Raw genomic sequence first — 19,893 nt, 5'->3', positions numbered from 1 at the left:
GGTCCCTGCTGGCCACAGGGTCGAGTCCAGCCTTGACCCTGGCCATCCCAATCTCCCCGGGCTCCCAGCCTGGAAGGCATCCCCCTCATTCACCCGGTAGCTCTGTGCCCCCTTCACCGCCATCACCCTTCACTAGTCTGTGAGCATTTTAAGGCAGGGAGCACTTGAGTGCCCGGCACAGGCCTGACTCCGAGTGGGCACAGGTTTCTGTGTGGCACATTCACGACCTTGACCTCACTGAATCTGCAGAATCACCCGATGAGGGAGGCAAGGCTGGGCTCTTCATTCCCATTTTTCAGTTGGAATAATTGAGGCCTCGAGAGGGGAAGGGACTTGGCCCTACGTTGCCTGGATGGGTGGAGGGCTGGGGACACTTCCAGGAGCACCACTCTGAGCAGGTCCCTGGGCCCCCCAGGCTGAATCTCTCGGTCAACACCACATGCAAGCCACTCTCTGCACTGCCCCCAGGAAACCAAGGCCATGTGGCTCGTGAGCAGGGCGCTGGGAGCCCCTACCAGAACCGGCCCACAGACAAGAGGCTGGCAGAGTGTCCGCGGGTGGAGCTGGGCCCTGGAGAGCGAGCCAACTGGAAGGGGCTGGGCAGTTTCGGTCCCAGGGCATTGATTGTCCCTGCTGTTGGCCTGGGGGAGAGAGACGGCCAAGGACACAGCTAGTCTTGATCAAATCAACCTGGGCCCTGCCCAGCGCTGCCAGGTGGTTTGAGCGAAGGGGCAGGCAGCTCTGGCACAGAAGTGTATGTGTGTTGGGGGGGAGGGTAACGCAGGCAGATGGAACTGGGGTGGCGTGGGAGGGGGCTTTGCGCAGAGCCAGAAGGAAAGCCATCCCTTGGGGAAGGAAGCCCCCGAGGGTAAGAGTGCACTGGGGAGAGAGCCACGAGCAGCTGAGATGCTGCAGCAGGACCCTGAGGGGCAAAGAAGGCTGGTAGGGGGTGTCTCGGCCTAGCCAGGAGCTCTATTTTGGTGCCAGCTCCGGGCCTGATGGTCTTTGTGACCTTGGCCAAGTCCCTTCCCTGCTCCAGGCCTGGGGAGGGTAGGGGTGGGTCTCCGAGACTCTGCTGACATTTCAGGATTCTGAGCCGGAGCTTTGGAGGTTGAATCATTTGTGAGCGAGTGGGGAGAGGCCAGGCCCTGAGTCAGTGAGCCTGACTCCATCCCAGAACATCTTCTCCCAGCCCAGGAAGGCAGCCAAGGGTGCTGGGGTCAGCTTCGGTCCCTCCGCCTCCCCCAGCGTGGCTTATAGAGAGGGGCCCCTTGCCTTCCCGGTGGACAGGACAAGAGTGCCCTGGATCCCTGGGGGCCTTGAGAGCTGAGCTTCAGCTGGTTCTCTTGAAGCCAGCAAAGCCAGGCCCAGCTTCCTCCTCCCACTTACGGATCAGTTGTAGGCACGTATGTGGGCTATGCTCATTGCACTCCCTCCTTCCAATTTTAAACTGAGGGCTGCTGTCTCCATCAGAGGTTATGAGCACATTAAATAATGTCGGTAATGACAGTAACAATAATGGCACTCCTCATGTGCCAGGCACGGTTCTTCTCAGTGCTTCACGATATTCCCTCACTTCGTTGAAACAACAACCAAATTAAGCCAAGGCCATTACTATCCCCATTTTGCAGGTGAGGAGATTGAGGCCCAGAGAGGTTAGGCAACTTGCCCAAGGTCACACAGCCAGCAGGTGGCAAAACCAAGATTGGAAGGCAGGCCATTAGTTGTACACATGAGCTAATTATCGAGGGCACTTCTAGCCCTGGGAAGACCCTGCAGCTCAGAAGCTGAGCCGACTGTGCCCCCATCTACCCACTGAGAGAAATGGACAAACCATGGATTGATACTGATCCAAGGCAAGTTGGGGAATGATCTACTCCTCAGTAAGTCTGCGTGGCCCCTTCGGGTCACCTCTACAAAGGAGCAGTCTCGGTGTGTGTAAATGGCAGCTGGTAGTTGGAGACCGGGGCTGTGGCACCAAAAGCAGATGCTCAAATCTGATGGTGTGCTGCCCAGGAACCTCACCAGTGCCATCTCTGAGATGGGCCCAGCATCCAGGTTCTGGCTGTATCTTTGCTGGGAAGGGCAGGCAGAGACCTGGAATGTGCAGATGTCTCCTCTCCAACCCCATCATTTCCCAGAAGGCCACTTCTTTAGCTGGGGCTCTGGCTCCTCACTGCTCCTCTCTTCCCTGCCCTGCCTAAGCTGGCAGAAGCCAGGCCAAGTGGCACCTGGCTGGAAAGCCCTCCCCTGCCTATGCACCTTCTGTTGGGTGGGAGGTGCTGGAAGGTGGCCTGGGGTACCGCCTGGAGAGCGGGATCTGAGCTCACACGTCACCAGGATGGAGGGAAAGAGGATCTCAGATGCAGGAGTAAAGGCTGAGTGTCCTGGGTTGCCAGGGTTGGGAAGGGGAGGAAATCGAGGTCACACAGCTGAGTAGGTGGCAGAACCCAACGAACCAGAGCTACAGGATGAAGGGGAAAGGTCCAGGTGGGAGGAAAGGGCCGGAGATTTCTCCTGATTCCCACCTCTGGGGACTGTCAGGGGACTTGGAGCACAAGAAGTTTCCAGAGACTTGGGTTGAAATCAGAGTTGGGCGGATGGGGGGCTAGGTCAGTGTTATCGGGGAGCGCCCTAGTTGAAGTGGTCCTGAGCCTGCTTCGGGTTCTGTACATAGGTCCCTCAGTAAAAGGGAGCCCCTTTATTCCAATGAGAACTTCTTTCCTGCAGCAGCAATCTTGAGACCCCGTCTGGAGCCTCGCAGTCTAATGAAGTAACCACTAGCCCCAAGTGGTGATTTAAATAAAATTAAGCAAAATTTAAAATTCGGTTTCTCGGTCTCACTAGCCACATTTCAAGTGCTCCATAGACACCCGTGGCTGGTGGCTACTGTATCAGACAGGGCAGAGAGAGAACATTTCCGTCACTCCAGAAGTTTCTGTCACATAGCACCACTTCAGAGCCAGTGCAGACACCCGGACCCTGAGCTCCTTGGAGGGGAGTGGGTCAGGTGGGTGTGGACGCCTCCGGGCAGCCTGCCTGTCCCCAGCCTGAGAGTCTGGGAGCCTTTGCCACCATTGCGAAGGGCTGGCCCAGGTGCCCCCACAAACATGGCGAGAGAGCGCCTCATTCTGGGAGCAGACCTCCACGAGGCCCTGGCACACACTAGCTCGGGGCAAGTGTGGATCTGGCCCTGCTCCATTCTGATTAGGCTCCTGCCATGTGCCTCCAGCTCGCTCACCTGGAACATGGCCGGCGGGGCCAAGCAGCTCTGCACAGATGGGCAAGGTTCTTGGGTTTAAAAAAATAATAACATTTATTTCTTTCCATTTAAAAATAATGCTCTTAACATGCATGCTCTTTATAGAAGACTCATAAAACACAGAGAAGTAGAAGACGTAGGAACCCCCACCATCCTATCACCAGAATGCAAACCAGTGTTTCCATCCTATTGGACTGGTTCCCACTCCGCTTTCTTAGCATAGGCCGTTTATTTTCACATTACTGTAATTATACCATGGGCACAATTGTGTAATCTATTTTTTACTTCACATAAGCATTTTCTTTATTAATATAATCCCTTCCTAAATGAATTTTTCAAAATAGATACAGTTTAATTTTTTTAAGATTTTGAAAGCAGTAAGTGCCTATTGCAAAAATCAAGAAAGAACTTGAACTGTGCGAAGAAGGAACTACGAATTTATCCAGCACCCAGGATGTATTAAGGCAGTCCTCAGGGCTGTAATTACAATTTTTAATGGCTGAATAATATTCTCTCAAGAGATTATAATTCGCTTAATTATTTGGCTATTTGTGGAGATCCAGGCAGTCGGATCCGTTTTGCTGTCATACATGAGGCTCTGCTGAGCATCTTGGTGGGTAATGCTCATCCTGTCCCGAGGAGAGAGTGCCCAGACAGAAGCTCATTCTGCCAAATTGTTCTCCAGAAGGGCTCCTCAGTACATCCGAAAGACTGGCTCACTGAAGGCTTGCCAGCATTAGATATTATAGTCAAACAACCTGGCATAAATATCTAGGTCCAAAATATCTACTTCAGTATCTATTTCTTTAATTGCTCATGAGAGTGAGCATTTCCCCACGTGTTTCTTTTAATTCTCTCTCTCTCTCTCTCTCTCTCTCTCTCTTTCAGTGATCTGTCTTTTCCTCGCCTTTATTTATTGACACCCTAGTGTTTTTCTTGTGGGGTTGGATGAACTTTACACGTGAATGATATTGACAGTTTAGCATACTTGTTGCAAGTGATTTTGAAACTTCTTTGTTCTTTGCCTTTGAATTTTTTCATGTGCAAGATAAACACTTTCTATGTCACATGTTTTTGTGATTTCTTCCATTGCTTCTGGGCTTACAAAATCCCTTACAAAATCTGAGAGCTGTCCATTTCTGGGTTTGCCCTGCGTGTGAGTGCATGGAGTGTGTGTGTGTGTGTGTGTGTGTGTGTGTGTGTGTGTGTGTGTGTGTGTGTGTGTGTGTGTGCGCGCGCGCGCTCGTGTGTGTAGTTACATTTTTAAGATGTTTAACCATTTAATTCAGGGGTGGGCGAGCTTTTTCTACAAAGGGTCAGATAGTAAATATCTTCCCCTTTGCAGGCCACACAGTCTCTGTCCCAAATGCAGACAGGACAGAAATGAATGGGCATGGCTGTGGGCCAATAAAACTTTATTCACAAAAACATTTGGCTGCCAGATTTGGCCCTTGGGCCATAGTTTACTAAACCCTGTTTCAGCCAAAGGAAATCTATCTTGGGAAATAATATGAGGTGAGGATCTAAGGTACGTTGTTTTCCTGAGGGCCAACCCATCATCCCCATTTCTTTTACCAGATGATTTGTCCCCCAGCTACTGTGTGATGCTTCCTTAGTCGAGATGGATTCTGATGTGGAGTGGGGCCTGTTTCTGAGCTGTCTGTCCCATTCTGTGGACCTGTCTGTGGGCTCACACCTTGTATCTTTTAATACCTGACCTACAGGTCACACCTTAGTAGTCTTAAAGCAAAACAGACCTCTTTTGCTCTCCACAGACACTGTGGGTCTTCCTCACAGAGACACACGGGGAGGGGGGAGGCGGGTGTGGCCAGACAGCCCAGGAGCACCAGAGCCTCCTGATTAAGAAACAGAAACACAAAGCTGACAAGCCAGGAAGGGACAGAGATGTGGGAATCACTGCGGGCCGCCCTCGCCCGGGCTGCTGGGACTCGGGACTCAGACGACAGGGCTCTGGGTCTTTTTGCTTTTCTTCGGGAGTCATGTCTCTGGCTTGCCCCAGATGCAGGAGTATTCAAAAGAGCCACCGCAGTCCGTTCTCCCCCTAAGCGGCCTGGGAACACTGCCAGTCCCTGAACCATCCCGACCCTGGGGGCCCCTGCACGCTGCCGTTTTGGCGCAAACCCTGAACCAGGGTCGAGGCGCGTGGAGCCGCTGGCTCTCTGCTGACCCACCGTCTGCACGATCGCTGGCACGGGCCTTGATGGTGGCATGGGATGTGACCGGGCAGGGAGGACCCTTCTCCACAGTCGACCAGCCTGGCAGAAAGTGCTCGGCGCCCTGGGTGCACAGCGTGGGCGAATGTGTCCCGGGCCACGTTGGTGCCACCACCTGCCACGCCAGGGGACCTTCCCTGACACCCCTCCCCTCAATGGGCTTCAGCTCTGGTCCTCCTGGGAGAACTCAGGGGCCGAATTACCCATCTTGGCTTGGAGCCACAGGCCTAGGAGGGAGGCACTCGGTCCAGGGACAGGCAGTCTGGGCTCCTCGGGCTGCTGGGGTCCCTGAGCACTGCCCCGTGAGTGGGGTGGCCCCCACGGTCAGAGGAAGACTCATACCTGATTGGCCCAACACCTGCAGCAGGACAGGAGTGTGGGGCATGGGCACAGGCACAGGCCAGTGCAGGGTGCCCCCCACCCCACCTGGTTCCTCCTTCCCGTGGCCCCCAGTTCCTCGGCCGATGGGCTGTGGTGTGGGGTATGCTGAGGGGGGACACTCAGACCCCACCACATTGTTGTCACAGTCGAGGCGTCCCAACACAAGAGGGGCCCTCCTGTCTCGGTACCACCCCTCCGTCCCTCTCAGCACCTCCTGGGCCTGCAAGATCCTTGGGGTGTCCTCTCAGGGCTCTGCAGGAAATGCCTTCTGGCTTTGTGTGCTGGGGTCCTCTGCCAGAAATAGGCTTGCAGGACCTGGCTGGGCTTGACCTTTCAGGAGATGGCAGCCAGGCCCTTGGTGACCTTCAGGTCCTGCCAGAGTCACTGGGCGGGGTTCGTAAGGGGGCTAGAGCCAAGCCTGGAAGCCTCGCAGATAGCCCTCCCTTTCCGTCACTCTCTCCTCTATCAGCGCATTTGTCCACAGGTACTCCTCCAAAGTTAGCCGGGAAAGGTGGTGCGAGCAGCTTTCGTGTCTGGGTCGCAGAAGGCCAGCTAGACTCAATTCCCATCTTTAGTCTGAAGACGTCTTCTCTGCTTCACCCCGTACCCTTGCCACTCCCCTCCCAAAGGAATGGCCAAGGCCAAGGTCTTTCCTAAGTGCTTGGAGTGACCTGCACCTAAGTTCCCCATATGGTGAGGGTCCTGGTCAGCTCTTTCTCCATGTCGTGTTGGCTCTATGGACCTGGCTCTAACCTCCAGCCAAGTTGGGTCCTACAAGGGTGGAGCCTAAGTTTGCCCACACATCTCCCATCCCCCACCAGCGCCTGGTCTTCCAGACTCTTACTGGCCACAGGGAAGAGGGTCTCCTTCCCTGATGGGCCTCCTGGCCCCTGACGTTGACCCAGTGAGTCTTCCCAGGCCTGTCTTCCCAAGGGCTTCAGCCTGTTTCCAGAAACCAGATCCTCTCCCCACCAGGACCCACGATGGGGCCCCTTGTCTAGTCCCCCCTGGGACTGCGGTGGCACGTGGCCGTCAGCTGCCTATAATTTCCCTAATTACCTGTCTAGGCCTTGGGTGCTTCTAGGGGCTTGCAGCTGGCTTTGGGGATGGGAAGCTGGTGGGGGGCAGCCAGTGTGGTACCGCAGACAGAGCTGGGGAGACTTGGGGGAGGATTGGGATTGAACACCCCTCATTCTGTCCCTGCGTCCTCTATGAAAGCCTAGAGGACGGGGTTCTGCTACTTCCCAAGACCCCACATGTATTTTCTCTGCCCCTCTGGGGGCTGGAGGCATGCCCCAGGGGCCAGCAGCCATGGTGTTGCAGGGTCCCCTCCCACCTGCCACTCCTGAGACCACAGGTCAGGCCCTGCTCTGCGCCCTGCGGGCCAGGCGCGGGACCTCACTACCCACCAACTGCTCGTGGGATAAAGCAGGAGGGGCCCGGGCCACAGTGTGCCAGACCACGAGCATGGGGGGAAGGGGCGGCTGGCTCGGGCTCCCTGCTGCAATGCAGTTCTCTCCTGAACAGCCCGCCGCCGTAATTGGATAATTAGTGTCATTATGCTTCCTGCCCATCAGCTCTCCTCTCCTGCTCTCTCGCACTCTCCTTTCCAGCTCTCGCCTTCTCTGGCAGGAAACAAATGGCTGCCTTCCCCAGGGTAGTGTTGTGACCCCCATAATGACACTTCAAGGCCCCAGCCAAAAAGGGGCTTCCGGTTTCCCTCTGGGACCCAGGGGCACCTGGTGCTCTGAGAGGCACCCTTGTGGGAGTGTGGACTTCTCTCCAGAAGCATCCTGGGGAGCCAGCTGTCCCCACAGTGTCTAGCATTCTCCAGGAGGGATTCGTGGCCCTGGCCAGCTTGAGGATGGCCCCCGAAAAGGGGAAGCCTCCGAACATTGCATAGGGTCAGCCGCTGACCAAGCAGAATGTCCTGGCCTCACTAGTGGAGTCTGGCTCTGACCTACGAATTCTGGGGTCCAGATGGGCTCAGAGAGAGAGCTCAGGGCTTCGGGGCAGGTGGAGGGCAGGTGGGCGTGGCAGATGGAGGACTCAACAAGGGGCATTCCCTTCCTCATCTTCCCTCTGGGGAAGCAGGCACCCTGGGGACCTTGCTAGTTATGCAGGCATGGTGGCACCCTGTCCTCAGAGCTCACACCAACCCAGCCAGCAGGAACAATAATCCTTCTCCCAGATGCAAGAGTGGAGACCCAGAGAGGTTGAGTGCCTTGAGCCGACTGGGACGGCCAGGCCTGACTCCAGTGGCTGCAGTCCCAAGACCTGAGGTTTATGGGGACAGAGTTCCTGTCTAGCCACTTTGTTGAACTCTTTTAATTGGTTTTAATCATGTGTTTATTGCTTTTCTGGGGTTTCCTGGGCAGTCACTTGGCAGAGGAGCAATGTAGAATTCTCTGGAGTTCATGTTTGCCTCTGCCCCTTGCCGGCTGTGTGACCTTGAGTGAGCTCTTCAACCTCTCTGTGCCTCAGCAGCCTCAGCCCTAAAGTGGGGCCGGTAGCACAGAGCAAATCAGTTGCAGCGTAACTCGGTCCAGCATGGAGAGCCATGTTTCGCGTACCCCAGGGCCTTGGCATCGCCTGTGACCAGATTGTTACTCTGTCTCTCTCAGTCCTTTCACAGTTCTGTCCGCTGCTTTGGCTAGAACTTCCAGCACAGTGTCCAATACACAGAGGAGAGGGAGCCCAGCTCCGGCTCATCACGCGTCCCAGGGAGCCCATGGAAGTGTCGGCCTTTGTTAGGTCGTGGAGATTTCGGGGGGGCATGGCGGGCGAGGCAAGCAACTGGTGGCATTCCTTCCCTTTAAGGACACAACCCTGAAGTTGGCCCTATCCCCCTCTGCCCCATGTGCTGTCCCAAGTGTAGTCCAAGAGTAAGCTGTGTCCCTGTCCCTTTGCTTGAATCCCATTGGCCAGGACATAGTGTCACATGTAGCTGCACCAGAGTTAGGAGAATGTAGTCATTTTGCTGGATGACAAGATGCCTGATTAAAAATTAAAATACAACGTTGGGAAAGAGGCACAGAAATCGGGGAATATCTAGCAAGTCTCTGCCACAGCCTCCTGGGGGTTCGTTAGCACTTCCTAAAGCCACCTTATATAAGCAGAATGCAGATGTGGAGGCCAGGCCTTCCCCAAGTGTTCTGGCTCCCTTCTGGTCTCTTCTGAGGACAGGGTGGGGCCGGCGCCTCTGAGGAAATGCACGTGGGAAGTGCGACCACGCTTCTTCCGGGTAGAAGGGCAAGAGCCGTTGGCAGGAGTCACCAGCGAGCCCAGCTTCCCAGCGTCTCTGCATCTCTGCCGCCTAATAGCTGAGGCAGGATGTGGGTGGTGCCAGAGGTCACTGAGCGCATGGGCGGGGGGGGGGGGGGGGGGGGGGGGGGGGGCGGGGGGGTAGGGCAAGTGGAGAGTGGTCTACTTAGGTTTCCATTTCAGATAGGGGATGCTCCTGAAAGTTACAATTTCCATGGGCAGAACCACGGGCTCACCGTCAGTCAAAGCAGCGGGGTACCTGCAATCACTGGACACAGAGCAAAAGGGGCGGTGAGACCTGTTTGGTTTCTCGATTGTGGTTGAATACAGAGAACATCAAATTTACCATCTTAACAATTTGTAAGCGTACAGCTCTGTGGCATTAAGAACATTCCTATTTTGTGCAGCCAACCCCTCCATCCTTCCCCAGAACCTGCCCATCGTCCCAAACTGAAACTCTGCCCCCATTAGACACGGACGCCCCCTCCGTCTCCCCCCAGCACCCCCGCCCCGGCTCCCACTTCCTGCATCTGACTGCTCTGGGCACCTCGTAGAGGTGGGACTCCTACAGCGTCTGTCCTTTCGTGTCTGGCTTCCCTCACTCAGCGGAATGTCTTCCAGCTTCACCCGTGTTGTAGCAGGTGCCTAAATGTCCCTCCTTTTGAAGACTGAAGAACATTCCGCTGCGTGGATAGACCACATTTAGCTTTTCCATTCATCCCTCGATGGGCCCTTGGGGCTGCTTCTCCCTTTTAGCTATTGGGAACCATGCTGCTACGAACATGGGTATGCAAATCTCTCTTCAACCCCCTGCTTTCACTTCTTTTAGGTCCAGACCCAGATATGAAGTTCTGTGTTTCATTCTTTGGGGAGTTGCCATACTGTTTTCCATCACAGCTGCACCATTTTACATTGTCCCTTGGGGCTTGCTTTAACTGGAGAATTCCGGGCCCTCCCTGGAGCCACTGAAGGCAGGCAAATGTGGGGCATCAAAGCTGGCTGGGCCCTGGGATCCCCGGGCAGATGGCTTTGCAGACTCGCACAGCCACCCTCTTCTGACTATGAAGCTCCTACTGGGACTAGGCATTTTTTTTTTAAAGTCCCCTGGTGGAAAGGGGGCCCCTACACGTCTGGCATCCACTGATCTAGATTCAAGTACTGGGCTATGTGGTAGCCAGGGGTACTATAGAAGTCCACCCACCTGTAGGCAGGGCCTGAATCAGGTAAACCCCACGTCCCTGCCACCTCCGGGAATCTAGACTTGTGTTTCTCCGGGTTCCAGAATCCTCCTTGGCTGGGCTCTAATTAGCAAGGACTTCCAATGCCTGGAGTCTGTGCATCTATCTTTCTGCTGGCCTCAGATGGTCCTTCGAGTCTGGACCAGGCACGGGATGGGAAGCATCCTTTGCCCTTGCTGGCAGCCCCCAGGGAGTCCCCGAGGTGGCCCTAGTGGCCTGGTTGCCCCATGACAGGCCCTCCCTAGGGGCAGCCCTGCAAGGGCAGAGGGCCGTGGACCGATGGACCGGCGGTGGACCGGGCGTGTGTGCGTGAGTTTGGGGAGAGGGTGCCGCAGGGCTGGCGGCGGCGGGGGGGGGGGGGGCGGCCCTTTTCTGCTCTTATTGTTTTTGCCCAAAGCTGTTCCCCGTGAGACCTGCTTGGTGTGTGCACAGATTGTACCAGGAACAAGGGGGAGGAAGGAACGGAGGGGGGACTGTCCCTTTAAATCTGTTTTCTCTGTTTTATTTCCTTCTTTCTTCCCATCCTCCTCCCTCAGCTAGCACAAGTGGTGGAGCTGTGAGGGCCCAGGAGCTGCAGTGACGGTGCCTCTGAAATATTAATGAGGCTGTTCTCTGCCTCGGCTCCCCCCGCCCCCCACGCTTGCTCCCTCCCTCCTCAGCTGAATGCAGGGCTCATCCTGGGAGAGCCAAGGTGTGTCAAGCAGAGGGGAGGGGCAGGGGCTGGGCGGTAGGGAGAGGGCCTGGCAAGGGAGGGGGTGGCGTGAGAAGTCAGGGATTAAAGGGGTGCCCGGCCACATCCGCACCTGCCTGAGATTAAAACCAGGCCCCGGAGAGGGCAGGGCTCTGCCAGGGGCGTTTCCGGAGGGCCCCTGCACCCCCTGCCCCCCTGCTCCCAGCTGGCCACACCCCGCATCTGCAGGTGTGAGGGAGGCCTGGGCCAGCCTTGGGGGCGGTGGGGGGAGGTCTTGCTCTTCCTCTCTCAGTTCTGTAGGGCCTGGCCTGGGCTCCAGGTGCCGGGAGGTGGACAGAGGAGGGGACAGTTTTTTCAAGGAATCCCCACAGTGAGTCACATTGCTGAGCCATGGGTCCTTCTGGAAGGCATCCCTTCTCGGTGGGTCTGTCGGGAGTTGCCGATGGGCAGTGTGCCTCAAGGAGGGCAGTGATGGAGGGCATATGCCCAGGTGGGCCCTCAGGCCCACATCCCTTGCCTCCGACCCTGCCTCAGACGTGACTTGGCTATGCTGGATCCTGCGCCTTTCTTGCCTTGGGCAAGCACAGGGAGAATGTTCTTGTCACCAGTTTACTGACCCCAGGGCTGAGGGCACTGTGACTTGGAAGTGACGCAGAGAGCTGGGACTTCCTGGCTTCGGTGCTGCCAGCCAGGCTCCATCCAACCTGGGGACACATGCCCACTCCGACCCAACAATTGCACACTGGTGGTAGTGGTCGGTGGCTGCAGGGGAACGGTGTTGCCACCGTTGAGAACGGGCTGAATTCTGATGCATTGCCACCTCTGACTTGCGGGATTTTATTCTCCATTCCTTGTCCCCTTTGTCAAAGTGAGGGTGGGCAGCCCACACGGAGTAGGCAGCTGGGTAGAGCATGGGACCAGGCCCCCTGAGGGAGCACAAGGCTTCTCTCTCCTGGCAGCCAAGGGGCTAAGCTGCTCCAGGTGTCATGACCCTCCTCAGGAGCACGAAAAGCAGGGCCAGGAGGTCTGGGATCACTGAGGCTCCCTGAGCCTCAGTTTCTTCATCTGTGAAATGGACAGCTGTGTTCTTGCCCCTTGACTACGAGGCACAGTGAGGGAAGCATCTGGAGTGAGGTCCCCAGAGAAGGGAGCCTGGGAGCACAGGTGCCCCCACCTCATTCAGGAAGCTCCTGGTTTCCTAGTGGGCAGTGGGCTGCCCAGGGCCTTGGTAGAGGAGGTCAAGGAGGCAAAGGGGGAGATCCAGGCAGATTAGGTTAGAGGTGCGGGGAGATCCCCCAGAGCCTGATTAGAAGTGGCCGGGCGGCGGGGCAGGAACAGAGGGGACAAGTCACTGGGCCTGGGGACAGGAGGTGTCAGGGTGGCAGTTGTGTGACGGGCCTGAACTTGGGTGACCTGCAGCACTCTGGCAGCACCCTGCTGAAATTCACAGGGCAGGGGTGAGGCAGGCCAGGGGACCTGACACAGATCTCTGTGGTGCTGGCCACCTTGTGCCAGGATGGAGCAAATATCAGAAGGCGTGAGTCCCTCTCTGTGGAGGTTTGTAATTCAATTAAGCCAATTAAGGTCTGAAAGATGAAAGAGTACCAAGATGGTACGTTCCCTGCACTTTTAGTGCCTACAGACCGTTCTAGGCAGCCAGCCCAGGCCATAAAGTCTCTGTCAGGCCTGCAGAACTGATAGGCCCGGTCATTTCTGTTCTTGGCCATTCCAGTGATGGCTAGGGTCCTTATTCAGAATGAGGGAGGCAATTGCCGAGGCTTACAGAGAACCCAGAAAAACAATAGTATATGCCATCTGGTCTCTACAGCAGCCGACAGTCACGCAAGATAGACTTTGATTTAACTGACGGCTCCTGTCTGCCCGGTTGCCTATAGGGTGAATGAAGATGAAGAAGGTTAGCATGAGCAGTCTTTGACTAGAGGGGGGCCCCCCAGACCTGGGTGAAGCCCCGGGGCACACTGAGAGTGACCTGCCCTTCATACCCGTGCCCTCCCTCGTGCTCTCGAGGATGGCGATCCCCCATTTAAAAAAAAAAAAAAAAAAAAGGCTCCCAGCTCTTCCTTGGCCAGCCAGGCCCCTGTTCACTCACTCCTCCAGACCCCCATCCCCACCCAGGGCTGACCGTGCGGTGGACTTCTTGCCAGTTCAATAACCATTTATCTCAAAAGGCTTGCGACCCCGAGAGTGGCAAGACATGCTCACAGGTCACTGCAACGCTGAGCAGATTGGAATAGGGACAGTCGCCAGATTACAGACTCAGCAGCGATCAATTTTGGCAGAGACTTGGTGGAGAAAGTTCCACTTGAATTGCCACTCAAATTTGTCAGAGGTCATCGGGTGGAGAGAGGACAGAAGGGTGTGTGGGGCAGGGTACGTCTGGAGCGCTTGGGGCCGGCAAGGCCGTGCGCTGGGGCAAGGCGCGTGGTGCCACGGGCACACCAGTGTGCGGTACCGGTGGGAACAGGACGTGTGGCTTTCCAGAAGCCAGTGCAGTTTGGAGGCAGGGAGAGTGGCAGCACCTGAACCAGGGGAAGTGGTGACCCAGAGCAGGGTGGTGACGGAAACCGGTGAGGTGGTAGATGGAGACATGGGGCCTGTTTGGTGGTGGCTGAGGTAGAGGGAACAGGCCCCAGCTGCAGGCGGGGCGCCAGGGGATACGGAAGTGCAGAGGAGCGGCAGGGCCAGCTGAGAGGCAGTGGTGGGGGCAGGAGTGCCGTGTGTCCCACGGAAGGTCAGGCCTTGCCTCCCTGCCCAGTTCCCTTACCATGAGTCACCACAGGCCCAGTAGGCCGCAGTGATGACAGCACACCAATTAGGAGCAGCTCAAGGACCTTGTGCGGCTGTCTGGGCCACTGCTGTTGCTTAATCGAGGGCAGGGCCACACTGGGGGCAGGAGTAGGGAACAGGAGGGGAGGACAGAGCTCACCTTCAGTGGGCCCTGTTTTGTGGGGGTGGGGGCGGGAGAGGGCTGTGCCGCGGGTGTCAGCAGGTGTATGAAGGTGTCACCTCCACCAGGATGCACTGCTGTCTCCCAGCATCTGCCCCTGAGCCCACCCAACTCTGGACCATTCACTCTGTCACCCCCTGGAGCCCTCGAATGCCACCTGGGTGGAGTTGGGCACCTTCCAACCAAGCCTTCTCCAAGTGGGTGTAGAGGCCAAAAAGATAAAAGGTTCCAAAGGAACAAAATCATTCATCTGGCTTCCCTTTTAGAAGGAACCCCGGGGAGGCCCTAGGCAGCTCTGTGGGAGCCATGCAGGCACATAGCTGGCCCCTGGGGCCGAAGTGGAAGGTCCGGAATGCAGGCCAGTGTGGGTGCCGGGCCATTCCCCTCAGCCTGGGAGGAGGGGCCCACCGGCTGGGGCTGACATGGCATGGGGACTCTGCTCGGGGACAATTGCCTCACAGCTTTGCTAAATGCCCCCCACCCCCCCACCCCCACCTGCACTCACACCTCACACAGCCCATTGGTTGGTCTTCTCTCAGCAGCCCTGTCTGCCTGGGGCCTACTCACAGAGGGATCTGTGCCTGCTGGGGGGCTGAAACCAGACCCTGTCTCTCCTGTCCAGCGGCCAAGGGGGACACGGAGCCCAACACTGCGAGTTTCCCCCAGGTTGCCTCGTACTGGGAAGGGAGAGGCATGGCAGCTGGGTGAGAGAAAGGCGGGGAGAAGGGGCACCCAGCCGGGGCACCGTCCCGAGCAAGAGTCTGGAGTGGGGGAAGGAACCTGGCGGGGGCAAAGGCATGGGGCGGGGGCAACAGGCAAGGCCATCTAGGGAGGTCAGAAGTTGCCATTGCGGCCTCCAGTGTGCCTCCGGAAATGGCCTCTGTTTCCTGGGCCAGCGAACTGGACTGTGACTCCTACTGCACCCACCCAGGTGAGTGGGGTGCTTTCACAGAGCACCCCGGAGAGAGCCTACTCTGCCTTACACGCCATGAAAATGAAAGCTTCACTTCCTTCAAGTTCCGGGCGCGCTGAGGCTCCACACATCCCTGAGCTCAGGGCTGACCTGCGTCGCCTCTGCCCTCACCGCCGCGGACAGGATGGCCCACCGACTGATTGCAGCCCCTCCCTCACGTGCTGGCTTCTGCCCCTCCAGTCTGTCCTCACCCAGCAGCCTTCTGCTTGGTGATGGCCCATGTCACTTGGGGCCCCTCGCTCCCACCACCCTGTCCTGTTACCTGCCTTCTCCCTAGTCTCAGAGCACTCTTCCTTCCGGAAGAATGGCTCACTTTTCTCAAATGTGCCCCTTCCAAGAGGCCTTCCCTGACCCCCGCCCCCAGTGAAACCATATTCTCCATCAACTCTCTCACCTGCTGGGTACGCGTCTCCCAGCCAGAGAGCACAAGAATCCATTCAATCCTGTCACCTCTCTGTCGCCAGCACGGACGGCCAGTGCGGGCACATAGTAGATGCTCAGTAAGGATTTGTCAGATGGCAAACTAAAAGGACGGGCAGTGGGAAGTTGCGTGGGAGTGGAGAGGACAGTGCATTCTCTTGTCTACCATTTTGTTCCCACATCTTCTGGCAGTGAAGCCTGCTCCATGTGGAAAGAGTCTAGAGGAGTAACACTTAGGTGCCCAAACTTAGAAAATGTGGACCGCTTTAGATGGGCATTTTCTGGGGTGCCTCTCTGCGTCCCAGACTTCAGGGGCGGGAGCTGCCCTAGGTACGTGTGCTTTTTCTTGACAACACAGGGCCAGCATCCAGAGGAACTAAGGCCCCTACGTGTTCTGAGGCCCCTCGGGGCTGTAGGCATAGGGGAATGGCCCTTTTCTCCCAGAGGCCCTGGTCTTGTCCCCTGCGGGCTGTGGCGCAGCCCTGCTGCTGAGTCTGCTGGGCTCCGAGGAAGAGGCGGGCGCTCTCCCGAGAGCAAAGGCCACAGGGCTCGGGGCTATTGTGTTCCCATGGATAGTTCTAATCAGAAACCTGGATCAGCGGCCAAGTTCTGCTTCCAAGAAGATCCTTCTGAGCCCAAAGCCCCCCCAAAGGCAAAGGACTGGTCCCAACTGAGCCATGCCGTCAGGAGGCCTCTTGCTGCCATGAAGGCCAAGGCCATGTGCACCGAGACTAGTTCAATCATGGGAGTTTGACCTTTGGGGGTGCTTCCACTCATGCTCTCAGTATGTGTGTATGTGCTGGGCAGCTCCTGAATCCATCATCTGGAGGGCAGAAGGGTACGAGGGAGAGCAGATGGCACCGTGCCGTGGGGCAGGGTGATGGGGAGTCGCCAGTGACCTGTGGCTGCTTTCTGCTTTCTCCTATGTGCCCCCCCACCCCGCCACCTCTCCCCTTCTCCTCCCTTTTTCCCCTCCTTCCCCCCATTCCCTCTCTCCCTTCCCGCTCCTGCCCTCCTTCTCCCTCCTTACTCCCTCCCTCCAGGCCACCTCCCTTCCTTGCCCCAGCCCCCCAGGTGCCCTCAGGGCAGCAGAGACACCCTGCACACTAAGCCTTGACCTGGCTCCCAGCTGGCCCTGTCCATGGCTTGGCCTGCTCCCTGGACCCCCGTGCAGCCCGAGCCTGAAACCGTGAGCCACAGAGGCTGAGCCAGAAGACCGCTGCCGCCACCACCGCCGCCGCCACCACCGCGCGGGGGGATTTATAGCATGCCCACCACGGTGGGCCGGTCCTAATCAGGCAAGAGCAGGGAGCGCGATGGAGTGGACGAGCTTTCACTCAAGGTGGGGCACGGACGTGGGGAGAATTGTGGCACAGAGGACCCACCCACCCATGCCACCATTCAGCCCCGACACATCGCCTCTGCTTCACTGTGGGTTCCTAGACAGATTGCGAGGCAGTTAGAGCCTCCACATCCCAGCTGGGCTGGGCTGGTGCTGGCAGCAGCCGATCCCTTCCAGGAGACAGTAACGCTTCCCCCTTCCCCACCTCAGCAAGTCCTCCTGGCTTGGGTGCTCATGCTGGGCAGGACTAGGGGATGGCCTGGCAGGTGGGCCTGGCAGGGAATGAGGGCCACTGGCCCAGGCTCGGAGGTGAATTTTGCAATCGGCAACTCATGGCTCAGACTGAGTGCAGATCTGCAGAGAATGTTCTGGAAGAGTGGGCCTTGGTTTTGTCTCAACTTTGCCCCTGGCTTCTTCTCACCTCTCCCCAGGTGTCCGTACTCAGCCACTTCCCCGCTGCAGCTCCCTCCACTACACCTCACCCAGGCACAGGGGCCTCCGGTGGCCACCTGCCCCGAGCCGAGGCTGCACCTGTGAAGAGGTTGGGCACCCTGTCCTCCCAGCACGGCAGGCAGGATGGGCGACATGGCCAACAGTTCCATCGAGTTCCACCCCAAACCCCAGCAGCCGCGGGAGGCCCCCCACGCAGGCGGCTTTGGGTGCACACTGGCTGAGCTGCGTTCCCTCATGGAGCTCCGAGGAGCTGAGGCGCTGCAAAAGGTCCAGGAAGCCTACGGGGATGTCAGCGGGCTCTGCAGGAGGCTGAAGACCTCGCCCACAGAGGGTAAGGCCGCATGTGCGCCAGGGATGTAGGGTCATGGGCCATCTGACACCCCCCCCAGGCTTCAAGGGGCATCCTGAAGATGTTCCGTACCCCCCAGGGAAGGCCTGGTCAAGGGCTGGGCGGTGCTACTGCAGCCGCTTCCTAGAGGCACTCTTGACCCTGACTGTGCACATGACCATGGTAGCCATCCCCCCCCCCCCGCCCCCCCGCCAGCAGGCGATGCTCTGTGTGCGGTGAGGAGGTCATCCTCTGGGTAACGTGGGGTCCTCGAGGAGCTGTGGCCCGATCCCCTCCATAATCAGCAGCTCCCTGCTCTCGCCTCTTTGGATTAAACAGAAATGGAGCAACAGAGAAGGGGAAGGGAGAGGACCGCACGGTGTCGGCATGCACCTGCGGGCTGGGCCGCCAGCTGAAACCCCAGAAGCTCTTCTGAGCAACGGGGTGGGACAGCCTCCCAGCACAGAGGAGGAGGAAGGCGGAGCCCCTGTCTGTATGTCCCAGGTTCCGTGTGTGCTCAGCCCTATGTCCAGGAAGAGGAGGCAGATGTTCAGGACACAGGCCCTCTGAGGGCTTGGGTTGCAGGGAGCCGCTCTCCGGAAAGCGAGGGGAGCAGAGTGCTGAGTGGAGGTGCCACTGGCCACAGGCCGTCCCAGAGAAGTGCAAGCCTGAGGCAGTATAGATCTGAGGAGAGCTGCTGCAGGGAGCCTTAGGGAGGCTGAGGAGCGTCCTCTAGAAGGTTCCAGAGGTAGAGGTCCGACTGCCATCTTGGGTCCCTGCCTCTGACCTGTAGCCCTTTCCCCCGGCTCTGGAGGCAAAACTCTGCCCTGCCCTGTGCCAGCCTTCCCCAGTCCTGCCTGCTGGGTCTGCTGGGAGGCTGGGACCACCAGGAGCCAGGCTTGGCCCCAGATTCCAGGAGTTCGAGGGTTTTCTGGCCCAGCTGGCACCTCCCTGGCAGGAACAGGCCTGTTCTGAGCCCGCGCTGATTGATCTCATCAGCTCGCATCTCAGCTGTCACACCCTTGTCTACCCAGGGCTCTGGCCATCACCCTTGTCCTCAGCTCCCTGGCCCCATCCATCTGTGGGGGGCACATGGGCTGGAGCAGGGGGTGGAGATGGCCCACCCAGGATGTGGTGGGCCCAAGGGCTGAGTGAGAGGGTGCCCACCCAGCCAGGTCAGGAACTCCAAGCCTAAGTGGCCTTCCCAGGGTGACCTGGGTCTCTCTTGCTCTGTGCTCTAAAGGGACCCAGCCTGCTGTGTTGTGTTATCGGGGCAGATGGCTTGGCTCAGGGCCAGAGGGATCTCTCTCCTTCCCTCCTCCTTACCCCCCCCCCACCAGGATTTGGGGCTAGGGGGGAGGCTGGGGTGGAGGGCCATTTAGCCACAAGGGCTCTGGCCTCTCCCAGATAAAAGGAAGCAGATGGGCTTCAGCTGGCAGTTCTTTCCTCTGCCTGTCAGGCCTTGTTAAATATTTAAAATGTCAAGGCCCCTGGGAACCTGCCTGATTCGGCCACAGCGGCTCTGGAGCTTGCCCGGTGCCTGTGGAGGGGCGGGCATGGAGAAGGGCAAGTGCCCAGGTGGGTGGCCAGGCCGCAACAGAGAGAGCCAGCCAGGCCTGATCTGCCTCCTGAAGAATGAGCACTGTGAGGACTACCCCTCCCCTTTCTAAGCCCAGGAGCCCTGGCCCCCAGCACACCTGCTAACTTGGCCCTGGAGTGCTCACCCAGATGGCCCCGCTCCTGCCCCGACACAGTGGCCTCAGCTTTGGGCCCCTCCCAAAGCTGCACCCCAGGCCCCACATCAATCCCCTGCCAAGGTGTGCTGGCAGATTGGTGCTCTGGGGAGGGTGGGGAGTCCGGGGAGGTGCATGGTGTACTGGGGGAGGAGATTTTGCCTGTTCCTGGCAAGAAGCACATCAACGGGCTGAGCCTTTGTAGCTATCCAAGAGGATTCCAGAGGCCAGGGAACCTGGGTCTTGGGCCAAGCTCAGTGCAGCGGTAAGCCCACTGGCGGGGCCCAGGTCCCCGCCCTTCCCCTGTCTGACCTTTACCAGGAGTCATGGAAAGGAGAGCACGGATTATCCAGGAACCGCACGATGTGGTCCTAATCCAATTCTGATGGCATCTGGCCTCTGCTCTGGGTAGGGCGCTCATCTGTGTCCATGCCAACCAGCCGGCCCCTGCCCCAGCACTTTGGACCTGGGCCACTGTTGGGGGCCTGCTGCTCAGGCACATGCTTGAAACAAGAGGGACTGCAGCTACCTTCCGGCCCCCACATGAGTACCTGAGCAGCTGTCGAGACCCCAGAGCCCGACAGGAAGGCCACAGCCTCGGGCTGG

At 57.9% G+C, this 19,893-nt stretch overlaps 1 protein-coding gene across 4 annotated transcripts in view; it reads left to right on the top strand.

The window, feature by feature from the left end:
• The window catches only part of ATP2B3 (ATPase plasma membrane Ca2+ transporting 3), a 64,093-nt gene that overhangs the window by 1,170 nt on the left and 43,030 nt on the right, over positions 1 to 19,893 (top strand). For 2 of the 4 annotated variants that reach the window (XM_027609151.1, XM_027609154.1), the window contains exon 2: positions 17,205 to 17,557. In XM_027609151.1, the coding sequence (XP_027464952.1) occupies positions 17,350 to 17,557 (208 nt within the window). In that variant the 5' untranslated portion in view covers positions 17,205 to 17,349. Of the gene's footprint in view, positions 1 to 17,204; positions 17,558 to 19,893 lie in introns of those variants that run through there. The other 2 variants (XM_027609152.1, XM_027609153.1) reach the window with 1 other exon arrangement.

Source organism: Zalophus californianus, chromosome X (genome assembly GCF_009762305.2).
Source record: "Zalophus californianus isolate mZalCal1 chromosome X, mZalCal1.pri.v2, whole genome shotgun sequence".
NCBI lineage: Eukaryota > Metazoa > Chordata > Mammalia > Carnivora > Otariidae > Zalophus > Zalophus californianus.
This window is presented reverse-complemented; position numbering and strand designations above follow the sequence as displayed.